At 42.9% G+C, this 14,821-nt stretch overlaps 1 protein-coding gene across 1 annotated transcript in view; it reads left to right on the forward strand.

Annotated features, from left to right (window-relative positions):
* Positions 1-8,433: 8,433 nt before the first annotated feature.
* Positions 8,434-14,821, forward strand: part of LOC115136525 (LIM domain-binding protein 3-like) — a 62,668-nt gene continuing 56,280 nt past the window's right edge. Inside the window, 1 exon segment of the mRNA XM_065023240.1 lies at positions 8,434-8,777. Within this exon segment, the coding sequence (XP_064879312.1) occupies positions 8,682-8,777 (96 nt within the window). The 5' untranslated portion in view covers positions 8,434-8,681.

The raw sequence follows: 14,821 nt of genomic DNA on the forward strand, positions 1-14,821 counted from the left end.
CGAGTAACATAGCGGTAACACAAGACTCGACGGAAAGGAGAACTGCAAAAACAACGGCAGGTAGTAACGTTAAAGCCGTCAGCTTGTTTAGAGCGTTTACCGTGAGCCCTGAACTGAATGCAATTTAAAGCGATTGTAGTTCTTTACAATAGTCCTTGTTGGTCGCCATTGGATGCAACAGGCTCACTGTACGATCGGGACCTCATGTTTGTTTGTCATAACAGCTATAAAGCTGCACTTGCAGCACCGGTTTTGCATAGAGGACCTTGAACGCAACACTCTCATTCAATCAAAAAAATCCATTCATTTATACCTGGTATGCTGGATGTCATCAATGAATTCGTTTGCATAATGACACTGTCAGGTGTGGGATGGTGCTAGTGTTGCCTCTAACAATTGGAGCTTTCAAGACAACCGGGAACTCGGAAAATAACGAGGTCAAATCACGATGTCCGTGATCTTTAGGTCGGAAATTCAGACGTTTAAATAAAGATCCCCGAGTTTCCAAAAAAAAAAAAACTTAATTGTATGACCATTGTAAACAATTTTCCCCAGTAGGAGCTCGCTTTTTTCCTGATGTCCCAGTTGTCTTGAACACACTGAAGTCGGAGATTTCCCAGTTATTTTGAATACGCAATTTCAGTGTAGGACGAATTGTATGTGTGTGTTTGTGGTGGTCAGTTAGTGGGCGGGGTTGACTTAATGTCGCATGCTTCCCAGTCGAAACAGTTTGTGCTTATTATTACGTTTTTGTGTTCGGCGAGGTTTCTTTTTCCGGTTGTTTTGCGCCCCTTCTCCAGTGATTGGTCAACAGTAGTCTACTACTCCTAGTAGGAATGGGAAATAGGCACGGAATTCTTCAATTAAGTGTTTGTTGGCATTCAGTAAAAGATTAGTTTTCATGAACATTTTGTTTACTTAAGATATACTACACATCTTAATGGCTAAGACCTTGGCAAAATGTTTAATTAATTACAGATTCTTGATTTATTTGGACTATTTTTAAGGATGCATTTCTGACTGTTGTTGCTATGGTGGCTAAATAAGGACATACAACAGTAATTTTGCAAAAAAAAAATCCTAGATTTTCAAGCAAAGGTCTTTAGGGAGTAAGCAAGGCACAGACATTCACATTACCTAGCCTAGTTCTGCTAGGAGCAAACCAAACTTAATATGCTTGCACCTTTAAGCCTGTCACATGCTTCCAAGTCTAAACAGTTTGTGTATATATTATGAAGACATTTTGTGATGTATTTGGTTCTTGAGGTAAGTCGAAGTTCGATAACCGACGTCTACGCACCCTTCATCTGTGTTTGGTCAACAGTAGCGGTGGGAACTATGGACGGGATTGTTCAATTCAGTGTTAACTGTCGTTCAACGAGAGTGTAAATTTTTCACTTTTTCACTCTGCAAAAATGTCAAAATGAATTACAGATTTCTATGTTGTTGCTACGGTGGCTCAAGAGGGGCAAACAAGGCTAATATTGCCGCTTTTTTTGTTTGTTTTGTTTTTCAAGCTAAGGTCTTTAGGGAGTTTGCGAGCACAGATGTTCACTTCGCCTAGTTGAACCTATGTATGTGGATGCCTCGAGACTCGACAGCTCTCGAGTCTCGACATCACTAGCCATTGTTTTTGAAGGGTAGCAAAGTAGTCTAGTTATTCAAAATGTTTAGAAAATGTTGCCCAATAGATTAAAAAAAATATACACTGCTCAAAAAAATAAAGGGAACACTTAATGAACACAATGTAACTCCAAGTCAATCACACTTCTGTGAAATCAATCAAACTGTCCACTTAGGAAGCAACACTGATTGACAATAAATTTCACATGCTGTTGTGCAAATGGAATAGACAACAGGTGGAAATTATAGGCAATTAGCAAGACACCCCCAATAAAGGAATGATTCTGCAGGTGGTGACCACAGACCACTTCTCAGTTCCTATGCTTCCTGGCTGATGTTTTGGTCACTTTTGAATGCTGGCGGTGCTTTCACTCTAGTGGTAGCATGAGACGGAGTCTACAACCCACACAAGTGGCTCAGGTAGTGCAGCTCATCCAGGATGGCACATCAATGCGAGCTGTGGCAAGAAGGTTTGCTGTGTCTGTCAGCGTAGTGTCCAGAGCATGGAGGCGCTACCAGGAGACAGGCCAGTACATCAGGAGACGTGGAGGAGGCCGTAGGAGGGCAACAACCCAGCAGCAGGACCGCTACCTCTGCCTTTGTGCAAGGAGGAGTAGGAGGAGCACTGCCAGAGCCCTACAAAATGACCTCCAGCAGGCCAAAAATGTGCATGTCTGCTCAAACGGTCAGAAACCGACTCCATGAGGGTGGTATGAGGGCCTGACGTCCACAGGTGGGGGTTGTGCTTACAGCCCAACACTGTGCAGGACATTTGGCATTTACCAGAGAACATTAAGATTGGCAAATTCGCCACTGGCGCCCTGTGCTCTTCACAGATGAAAGCAGGGTCACACTGAGCACATGTGACAGACGTGACAGAGTCTGGAGACGCCGTGGAGAACGTTCTGCTGCCTGCAACATCCTTCAGCATGACCGGTTTGGCGGTGGGTCAGTCATGGTGTGGGGTGGCATTTCTTCGGGGGGCCGCACAGCCCTCCATGTGGTCGCCAGAGGTAGCCTGACTGCCATTAGGTACCGAGATGAGATCCTCAGACCCCTTTTGAGACCATATGCTGGTGTGGTTGTCCCTGGGTTCCTCCTAATGCAAGACAATGCTAAACCTCATGTGGCTGAAGTGTGTCAGCAGTTCCTGCAAGAGGAAGGCATTGATGCTATGGACTGGCCCGCCCGTTCCACAGACCTGAATCCAATTGAGCACATCTAGGACATCATGTCTCGCTCCATCCACCAACGCCACGTTGCACCATAGACTGTCCAGGAGTTGGCGGATGCTTTAGTCCAGGTCTGGGAGGAGATCCCTCAGGAGACCATCCACCACCTTATCAGGAGCATGCCCAGGCGTTGTAGGGAGGTCATACAGGCACGTGGAGGCCACACACACTACTGAGCCTCATTTTGACTTGTTTTAAGGACATTACAACAAAGTTGGATCAGCCTGTAGTGTGGTTTTCCACTTTAATTTTGAGTGTGACTCCAAATCTAGACCTCCATGGGTTGATAAATTTGATTTCCATTGATAATTTTTGTGTGATTTTGTTGTCAGCACATTCAACTATGTAAAGAAAAAAGTATTTAATAAGAATATTTCATTCATTCAGATTTCATTCATTCAAATCCCTCTCACCCCCCCTCCCCCTGAAAAGATTTAGATGCACTACTGTTCCACTGGAGGTCATAAGGTGAATGCACCAATTTGTAAGTCGCTCTGGATAAGAGCGTCTGCTAAATGACTTAAATGTAAATGTAAATCTAGGATGTGTTATTTTAGTGTTCCCTTTATTTGTTTGAGCAGTGTATGTATGTGTGTGTGTGTGTATGTATATATATATATATATATATATATATATATATATATATATTTTGTAGTGAACTTAAAAAATAAATACAATAATAAAACTTAGACCCATAACTGGTAATATATATATATATATTTATTTATTACCAGTTATGGGTCTAAGTTTTATTATTGTATTTATTTTTTAAGTTCACTACAAAATGTGTTTTGTGCAAACAAAGCCTGTGCTTGTTCACATTCAAATCCCTATGTAGCCTAGAGGCCTTACATGTTCTTACTTTTCAGCATGTTTGAATGGGTTCATTAGTAGGACATTTCCATTTATAACAATTTGTGAATATGCCTTTTGATATATTTAACTCTCACTTTTTTTCTTCAATATTTCTAGTCAATATAGGCATTATATTGTCACATTATTGGCAGTTACCTTTTGTTAATCAAATTATTTTCCTCATTGATAATCTACGAGCTGTTTCCAACTATAGACAGAAAGTCTGTCTTTGCAGACAGAAATGGAACATGACTATAGTAATAACTTGTGATTCTGAGGGGCCTGGATTGTGCACATTATTATTGAGTTTCAGTCCAAGGAGGCATGTAGGTAGATGGACCAAAGCCTTTGCCAGTGTTTTCCAATGTCCATTTTCAAAGCATTCTGCTCCAGGCTCCCTCTCAGGAGATGGCAGACCAGAGAGAGTGAGCACCACCCCTGAATGTCCTTTGAGTGGTGAACCATTCTTGATACACAAGGGAAACTGTTGCGTGTGAAAAACCCAGCAGCGTTGCAGTTCTTGACACACTCAAACTGGTGCTCTTAGCACCTACTACCATACCACATTCAAAGGCACTCAAACCTTTTGTCTTGCCCATTCACACTCTGAATGGCACATATACATGTCTCAAAAGACTCAAGGTTTATAAATCCTTCTTTAACCTTCCTCCTCCCCTTCATCTACACTGATTTTTAACAGGTGTCATCATTAAGGGACCATAGCATTCACCTGGTTAGTCTGTCATAGAAAGAGCAGGTGTTCCTCATGTTTTCTATCATATCCTGAGCATAAAGTCCATGTAAGAGATATTTTCTAGCCTAGCTAACAAGATACTTATTATGCTGAGAGGTCTCTTATTATTAGCATAGCTAAGTACAATAGCCCAGGTTGTATTTTTTGTTTGTTTTAAGTAACAGATGTAGTAGTCATGTGATGGATGCTTCACAAAAAGGCTTTGCAGTTTGCTCTGAAAATATTAATAGCAATAGTAGCAAGCTTCAGGTTTTTATGGTGTGTTTTATGGTTTTAGTGTCTGTCAAAGACAAAATGACCTTTGCCTAAACATCAGGTGGTCTAACTTTCAGAGACCCGCAGCTGATGAGACTATAGCTCTGAGCTTGTTTGAATTGGCAGGAATTGGACCACTGGTACTTAGTCTGCCCTCTCGGGAGCGTGAGTTCCAGGGAGGGCACCCAACACACTAGGATTAAACCTCCCTTTTGTGTTTGTCCTGGATGGAGGGTCAGCCTGGCTGTGTGTGTGGATTGGGATCCTGGGGAGATACGGTGAGAGTGGGTTTAATAACACAATGGCATGTGCAGACTCACAGTCGGATCCCTCCTTTTGATCCTACATTAAGTCATGGCTATTCAAAGGACATATAGACACGCCCCATCACAATATAGTTGACTCTACTGCTGAGGACAACGGTGAGCTACAAATAAACACACACAGAGAGAGAAACAATGTCTCTTAGGGATAACTCTTCCCGAAAGGTCACTCTAAATTAGATGTATTAGATCACTGATGGGGTTTGGGGCCACAAAAATATGAACCCCATCATGGGGGGCCGCAGTAGCTCACAGGTCTGCGTACCCACATCCATACCCACATCCATACCCACACATGCAGCCTTTTGGGCAAAACATTGACAGCGGAGAGAAATATAAGTTTTGCAACCTGTGAGTTCTTTACTTCAATTCTACACATTTTGTCATGGGACGGAGAGAAATGTTTGCAGTTTTTAATATATCTGAGTGAGAATGACTAACTGATTTAAAGAAGCAATAAAACTGGCCTTCTTTAGACGAGTTGAGTATCTGGAGCATCAGCATTTGTTACAGGCTCAAAATGGCCAGAAACAAACCACAAATGCTGATACTCCAGATACTCAACTGGTCTAAAGAAGGCCAGTTTTATTGCTTCTTTAATGAGCACAACAGTTTTCAGTTGTGCTTAACATAATTGCAAAAGGGTTTTCTAATGATCAATTAGCCTTTTAAAATTATAAACTTGGATTAGCTAACACAACGTGCCATTGGAACACAGGAGTGATGGTTGCTGATAATGGGCCTCTGTACACCTACGTAGATATTCCATAAAAAATCTGCCGTTTCCAGCTACAATAGTCATTTACAACATTAACAATGTCTACACTGTATTTCTGATCAATTTGATGTTATTTTAATGGAGAAAAAAATCATTGCTTTTCTTTAAAAAACAAGGACATTTCTAAGTGACCCCAAACTTTTGAACGGTAGTGAATATATATTATTTTTGGGGTAACTCAGTCGGGCTCTCAACTTGTTGAGAGTTAGAATAGTAGAATACACAAGGTGCAAAGTGACCCCAAACTTTTGAACGGTAGTGTGTGTATGCGTGTGTGTATATATATAGAATATCACTCAAAAGTATGAGGACTCCCCTTCAAATTAGTGGATTCGTCTATTTCAGCCACACCCGTTGCTGACAGGTGTTTGATATCGAGCCCACGGGGTAGGCCACCAGTTGCCCATCCCTGTATTAGATGATGCTGCACTGTAGTTCACATCATGTCAGAGGTTGGACTCTTACTTATCCCAGCCAGACTCCCAGGAGAGTCATTCAGTGGAGTGAATGACTGCCAAACATAACCAACGGTTTCTTTCACCGTCTTCACTCTTTCCAACGTATTCCTCCGTTGACAATGAGAGCTAAACTTAGTGCATGTGACGTCTCTTTAGGAGGGTGTCAACCAAATTAGGCTGGGTTTCAGATTGGGGAGCGAGCCCTTAATTATTATCTCTTGTCCTGTGTTGTGTCAGTACACAGCCCCTGTGACACACCACCCTGCCTGCCTGCCGGCCTGTATCAGAACACTGCTCTTATCGTGGCAGGGCATGACATGGCCGCATGATCCGGCTTGTTCTTTTCCCAGATCTACACTACCTAGATCCTCTTTGGGTTCTGAACGCACAGTACCAGTCAAAAGTTTGGACACCCCTACTCATTCAAGGGCCTCTCCTTTGTTTTGACTGTTTTCTACATTGTAGAATAATAGTGAAGACATCAAAACGATGAAATAACACATGGAATCATGTAGTAACCAAAAAAGTGTTAAACAAATCAAAATATATTTTAGATTCTTCAAAGTAGCCACCTTTTGCCTTAGTGATTGTGGAGGCTAGGTCTTCTGATGCAGCACTCCATCACTCTCCTTCTTGGTCAAATAGCCCTTACACAGGGATGTCGTATCTCTGCAGAATGTGGTGGTAGCCATGCTGGTTGTGTGCCTTGAATTCTAAATAAATCACTGACAGTGTCACCAGCAAAGTACCATCACACCACCTCCTCCATGCTTCGCAGTGGGAACCACACATGCAGAGATCATCCTTTCACCTACTCTGTGTCTCACAAAGACACGGCGGTGGGAACCCAGACCAAAGGACAGATTTGGTCTAATGTCCATTGTTTGGGGTTTTTGGCCCAAGCAAGTGTCTTCTTCTTCTTATTGGTGTCCTTTAGTAGTGGTTTCTTTGCAGCAATTTGTTCGTGAATGCCTGATTTCTCCTCTGAACAGTTGATGTTGAGATGTCTGTTACTTGAACTCTGAAGGATTTATTTGGGCTGCAATTTCTGAGGCTGGTACCCTCTGCAGCAGAGGTAACTCCAGGTCTTCCTTTCCTGTGGCGTTCCTCATGAGAATCATTAATCATAGAGCTTTATGGTTTTTGCGACAGCCCTTGAACAAACGTTCAAAGTTCTTGAAATTTTCCGCATTGACTGACCTTCATGTCTTAAGGTAATGATGGCCTGTCTTTTCTCTTTGCTTATTTGAGCTGTTCTTGCCATAAAATTGAGTTGGTATTTTACCAAATAGGGCAATGTTCTGTATACCACCACTATCTTTTCACAGCACAACTGATTGGCTCAAACACATTAAGCAGGAAAGAAATTCCACAAATTAACTTTTAACAAGGCACACCTGTTAATTGAAATGCATTCCAGGTGACTACCTCATGAAGTTGGTTGAGAGAATGCCAAGAGTGTGCAAAGCTGTTATCAAGGCAAAGGGTGGGTACTTTATACAATATATTTAGATTTGTTTAACACTTTTTTTTTTGGTTACTACATGTCTTCTATAATGTAGAAAATAGTAAAAACAATGAGTGTCTAGACTTTTGACTGGTACTGTATGGTGTACAAAGAAGTGTCTTTTTGCCAAAATGCCAAATTTAATGGACTCTGATGGTGGTCAGTTTTTAACCTGTTGCTCAACTGTTGAGAATCTAAACTGGGGTAGATTGTTGTGGAAGTGGAGCACATGGAGAAATCAAACAGGATCAAACCTTCGCCTCGACTTAACAATCAAGACTATGTCTTTTGCAACCTGTGTGTACTGTTACTGTAATATTAACGAGATGTTTCCTGAAACCACCCACATTGTGAGGTGTTGACGAGACATGGTTTTGGGAAGACCCTAGTCTGTAGTTGGCCTAGGAAGAGGCTATATTAGCCCCGTGAAACATGGCATGCCTGGCGTGCTGGGTGTTCCCTTACATGCCATATAAGGGACCCCCCCCCCCCCCCCCCCCTCCCACTGCCACTGTGCTATTGCTTTCTGTAGAGGGGTGACTATTCTTAGGCTGTCACTTCAGCTCATCTAAACAGGCAAGACCTCTCTTCCTCTGGCTCTCTACTCTCTTCTGTCTCTCTTTCTCTCATTATTTAAAAAGGGTTAGGCGTGAATTACATATTTGTCTGTGGCTGAACTGGGTTGGTTTTTAATTTGCTGTGCTCCCAGTCTCATTTGACATTTCGGGGAGATATTGTATCTTTTTTTTTGTCCTCACCTGTACTTCTATTTTTTTTGCACCTTTTTTTCTGCTTTCAGAGGCTACTTGGCTCCTGCCCCACCCCCTCTACCTCCATTTTTGGACACCACTTTGCAGGAAGATTAAACCACACAAGCAATCAAAGCCTTTGGAAGAATGAGTAGCTACAATATTTCTCTGAGTGGGCCGGCCCCATGGGGCTTCCGATTGCAGGGAGGCAAGGACTTCAACATGCCCCTGACCATCTCCAGGGTAAGAGCTTGATTCAACCAATTCAAAGTACATATAACCATACTTTGTGTACACACACACACATGAAGATATTTCTACATCCCATAGCCCATGTGTCTTTTGACCAATGAGACGATCCTTTGTCCTGCATTAAGCTTGAATCTCAATGTTGTGGTTTACATGACGGTCGGTGCTTGACGCAGTCACCCAACCCTTGTATGACGTCAAGTATTGTATTACTGCTACGGTACTAGTACAGTACTTGTGGGTATGTTAAACATGGTGGTCCTTTTTGGGAAGTTTGGTTGATTTGATAGATTGTTTGGGATGCAGTGTTTATTGTAGTAGTTTCAATACATTTGTCTCATTGGTTGGTAGCATTGTGTGGTATTGACAATCCAGTGATTAAGCTTGGCATTTGCTGAAGTCTGAGAATAGGCTTTGTTGTGTTTGACCTTTTTCTGTAGTAGTATGTTCACCTTTACACATTGTAAAGCTCTAAAGGCCATGCATAAAATGATGCCAAAACTCTGCCATGTAAACCTAGAAACCGAAATTGGTGGATGGGTGAGGATGTCGGCCAACTTGTGTATTTTCAGTCTGGAATCGTGGCACGACGTACATAGTTACTTCAGTTGCTACTCCAGGTGTGGTTATGCCTTTTTGAGTGTTTTGCGTTTGTGCTGTCACGACCCGATATGTGGGTTCATTGCCATTTCCTCTCCAAAAACTGAACCAATAGTTTTTTTTTTCACCCTGTAATTTTGAGGTTTCGAGGTGTATTTCCCCGCATATTACAAGTTACAAGTTATTTTCTGGGAAGAAAAAAATCAATTTTCAATGAACATCTCTTCTAAGAACATCAATCTATCAGTGCCATTCAAACAGATATTTGTAGAAGAGATATTTCTTAGAAGAAACAAGGAAACTGGAATAATAGGAGTCTGGTATGTGTGCTCCGGTGTGTATTCCTGAAGCATATGTGTTCATAACGGGTGCATCTTTGGATATATGTGCATAACTCACTTGTAAATTACCTTGACAGTATGTTAGGACTGGTGTGTGTGTGTGTGTGTGTGTGTGTGTGTGTGTGTGTGTGTGTGTGTGTGTGTGCGTGTGCGCGCACGCAGATCCTTTTCTATTCCTAGGCCCCAGGTGAGGAAAGTCTCTCCACTCAGTTGTGTGACTGACTGGCATTAGAGGAACCTGAGGTTGGAGAAAATAGAGGCATATAATTAGACCCAGGGGTGTCAAACAGTGGCAGTTGGATGTGCTCCACACTGAAAGGATTCAATGGCGTTCCGTCACCCATCCACACATACATTGTGGCCACAGAACAATGTTCACTGGACAGGCTCTCCATTTATCCCTCTACGGTGATGAAGACTCCCTGTCATGGACTGGTTTTCAGCACCCACACCGCAGAATAGAAAGATGCACAGCCAGATGCCGTGCCTGTCAAAGTAATGTCTCTGTCTTTGCTCTGTCTCTGCACATTAGAGAGGCAGAAGTTGGCATGGAGAATGCAGCTATTTCCAAATCAACCTATTGCCCCTTCTCCTTACTCGATCTGAAAGGATTGGAGAAGTGTAAGCCACACAGTAAAAAGTCCACCTACTGTAGCATTTCAAAGGGCAAAGTAGTATAGCTATTACTATTGTTAATACAGTCCTTTCAGATCTACAGGAAGTGGATAGGGGCAAGGGGTCCATTTGGAATTGGGGCATACATGTAGCCTCAGCACGCACTAACTTTGATTTCAGTGAGCCTTTAGAACTGGTTGTTGAATACCTTACTGTACAGTCTTGTATAGAGGAGGCCTTCAAGCTGGGCTCTCCAGTCTGCAGCACAGGAGCACATGGCCCAGTCACTCAGCACTCTGACAGGTGGAGAGGAACTTCCGCCTGCTTAGAGCTGCTGCTCCCGCCTATAAATAGTTCCTGTCCCACCGGTGGACAATGCTGCTTGTTTGGGTGGTCCATGACTGCTGTCTTTTTTTTTTCCATAGCCAGGTGTGACAGAGGGAGAGAATGTGTGTTGTGTTGTAGCCTACATACTTTGCGTGCACTGTATGATAGAGAGGGAAGTTAAGGGGGTGGGGGGGGGATTGGGTTGGGTTGTTAAATTGCTGATGACCAAGCTGCTGCTCGTGTCACTCACATGTGACGGCCTGGACTGCACAACCTCTGCCCTGTACACACATACTGCAACGGCTACTGTGGTGGTTCCAATTACCCATGTCATGTTACAGTATGTCCGTGATATAGCTGGCTACATAAGATCTAGCACCGTGAGACAGATCCCCAGGGGCAAGGTCTGGTTGGATGGATTATGGCTGTAAAAAGATGTGTTGTGTTATAAGGTGCTCTGTGTGCAGTACATCTCAAGCGACTTAAAACATGACTAAAATTCAAAACTGAAACATTATTATAACAGTATAGCTGTGAAGGTTGAGTAAACTTCCTCGATGCGGGCACAAGTGACATTCCATTTTTGACGCTGTAGACTATTCTTCCCATTTGTCTGCATGCTTTACTGTATATTACACTGGGTTTATCAGGGTTAGAATAGTTAAAGGGATTTTCCGAGTACTTTTGTATACTTTTTAGCCAGTAGTTCTGAAAGTAGAGCTCACGAGCCAAAAGTGGTCCCCGAAAATTACGTACATATGTGCAGATACAGTGTATTTAGAAAGTTTATAATTTTTTAAACTTGGCAAGTCAGTTAAGAACACATTCTTATTTACAATGACGGCCTAGGAACAGTGTTCAGGGGCAGAACGATTTTGACCTTGTCAGCTCGGGGATTCGATCTAGAAACCTTTCGGTTACTGGCCCAACGCTCTAACCACTAGGCTACCTGTCGCCCCGGCAAGTCAGCTAAGTGTTCAGACCCCTTTTTACTTATTCCACATTTTGTTATGTTATGTTGTTCTAAAATAGTTTTTTTTTTAAGGTCCACAAGAACACAGTGGCCTCCATCATTCTTAAATGAAATAAGTTTGGAACCACCAAGACTCTTCATAGAGCTGGCCACCCGGCCAAAGTAAGCAATCTGGGGAGAAGAGCCTTGGTCAGGGAGGTAACCAAGAAACCGATGGTCTCTCTGACAGAGCTCCAGAGTTCCTCTGTGAAGATGGGAGGACCTTCCAGAAGGACAACCATCTTTGCAGAACTCCAATCAGGCCTTTATGGTAGAGTGGCCAGAGGGAATCCGCTCCTCAGTAAAAGGCACATGACAGCCCGCTTGGAGTTTGCAAAAAGGCCCCTAAAGACACTCAGACCATGAGAAACAAGATTCTCTGGTCTGATGAAACCAAGGTTAAACTCTTTGGCCTGAATGCCAAGCGTCACATCTGGAGGAAACCTGGCACCATCACTACAGTGAAGCATAGTGGTGGCAGTATCATGCTGTGGGGATGTTTTTCAGTGGCAGAGACTGGGAGACTAGTCAGGACCGAGGGGAAAAATGAACAGAGCGAAGAGCATAGATCCTTGATGAAAACCTGCTCCAGAGCTCTCTGGACCTCAGACTGGGGAAAAATTTCACCTTTCAACAGGACAACGACCCTAAGCACCCAACCAAGACAACGCAGGAGTGATTTCGGGACAAGTCTCTGAATGTCCTTGAGTGGCCCAGCCAATGCCCGGACATGGCAGTGACGCTCCCCATCCAACCTGAAAGAGCTTGAAAGGATCTGCAGAGAAGAATGGGAGAAACTCCCCAAATACAGGTGTGCCAAGCTTGTAGTGTCATACCCAAGAAGACTCGAGGCTGTAATCTCTGCTTTAACAAAGTACTGAGTAAAGGGTCTGAATAGTTATGTAAATGTAATATTTCAGTTTTATTGAAAAAAATTCTAAACCTGTTTTTGCTTTGTCATGTGTGTAGATTGATGAGTAAAAAAAAACAATTTAATCAATTTTAGAACATGGCTGTAACATAACAAAATGCAGAAAAAGTCAATGTCTGAATACTTTCCGAATGCACTGTATGTGCACCACATCATTGCTCTCTCTCTCTGCTATGGATGAATCATCTGCATCTTGCTAGCTGTCACTCATATGGCAAGGGACTGAAGCTCATTGGTTGAACTGGAATAGCTAGGGGGCTGGCCCACGTGGGGGGGAAATGTAGGGAAAATGGCGCAGTACAGCATCCAGAAAAACAGTTTCTTTTTTGGTTTTGAAAATACTTGGTAGTCGCGAATGTTCTGGAACATGTCTTAAACTCTAGGTCTGGCTTTGGGTATAGGTTAAGAGCTCTGTCTAACTTTATACAAAATACCTGGTTCAATGACCACTCTTCCAAAAGGTGCATTGGTTCATTACATTTAAAAATATATATTTTTATTCGTGTACATGTGGGCTATGAATTAGATACCATCACCTTTGCATGTGAAATGTCATTTCAATTCTTGGCTCAAGTTTAAAGCATTTGAGCTCAGTCTGTTGTTAAGATACCATGTACAGCAATGGAAGAAATCAACCCCGGTGGTTTGGTTCATGTGAAATGTTTACAATTCATCGATACCCCTGGAATTGTAGATATCTACATTAGATAATGGCCCCTGTCTTGTAGAGGCGATAACAACCATGTAGACCAGGGTTTTTGAACTCTGTTTGCCCGAGGGGCCGCATTCGGTCTTCATTTTTATCTATTTAACTAGGCAAGTCAGTTAAGAACAAATTCTTATTTACAATGATGACCTAGGAACAGTGGGCAGAACGACAGATTTGTACCTTGTCGGCTCGGGATATGAACTTGCAACCTTTCAGTTACTAGTCCAATGCTCTAACCACTAAGCTACCCTGCCGCCCCGGTTCCTTGCCATCAACATTTGCAAACATTTGCAAAAAATTGGAATGTTTTTGGAATGTTTAATGCTCTCTGACTGTCTAATGATTATTAGCTGGACCATCAATAAACTGTATGAATGTAGGTCTATTATCATTTCTACACAGTTTCAAAATTTTTTTTTTTAAATGACTCAAACCACCCGCGGGCCAGATTGGAGCGCCCGCGGGCCGGATTGGAGCGCCCGGGCCGTAGGTTTGACACCCCTGGTGTAGAGGTGAAAACAGGAGTGATGCTAAAGCAGATACCACATGGGAAGCATGAACTTGAAACCCTGCTATAATATCAAGCAGCAGACCATGATAAATACCTCACTGTGAGGCTGGGATGAAAATAAACCTCGTTGGAAGAGGGGCCTTTCAAAAAACAATTCCTCTGTTTTCAAGTGGGGCACTTAATTTGTCCACATTCCGGTCCTGACTGGCTTGCATGTGACTTGGCTTCTTTGTGTGAGAAAAATCAGCTGCTGTCTCTGTCGTCCTCAAGAGAACGACTCATCAAATCAAACTTTATTTGTCACATGCGCCGAATACAAGTGTAGACCTTACAGTGAAATGCTTACTTTACAAGCCCTTAACCAATAGTGCAGTTCAAATAGAGGTAAGAAAATATTTACCAGATAAACAGAGGTAAAATAAAAAAATAATAAAAAGTAACACAATAACAACAATATGAGGCTATATATATAGGGGGTACTGGTACTGAGTCAGTGGGCGGGGGTACAGGTTAGTTGAGGTAATTTGTACATGTAGGTGGGGGTGAAGTGACTATGCATAGATAAAAACAGCGAGGAGCAGCAATGTTCAAAACAAATGGAGGGGGGGCCAATGTAAATAGTCCGGTGGTCGTTTGATTAATTGTTCAGCAGTCTTATGGCTTGGGTGTAGTAGCTGTTGAGGAGCCTTTTGGTCCTAGACTTGGCGCTCCAGTACCGCTTGCCATGCGGTAGCAGAGAAAACAGTCTAGGACTTGGGTAACTGGAGTCTCTGACAATTTTATGGGCTTTCCTCTGACACCACCTATTATATAGGTCCTGGATGACAGGAAGCTTGGCCCCAGTGATGTACTGGGCAGTACGCACTACCCTCTGTAGCACCTTATGGTCAGATACTGAGCAGTTGCCATACCAAGCGGTGATGCAACCGGTCAGGATGCTCTTGGTGGTGCAGCTGTAGAACTTTTTGAGGATCTGGGGACCCATGCCAAAT

Source organism: Oncorhynchus nerka, linkage group LG10 (genome assembly GCF_034236695.1).
Source record: "Oncorhynchus nerka isolate Pitt River linkage group LG10, Oner_Uvic_2.0, whole genome shotgun sequence".
In the NCBI taxonomy this organism is placed as follows: domain Eukaryota; kingdom Metazoa; phylum Chordata; class Actinopteri; order Salmoniformes; family Salmonidae; genus Oncorhynchus; species Oncorhynchus nerka.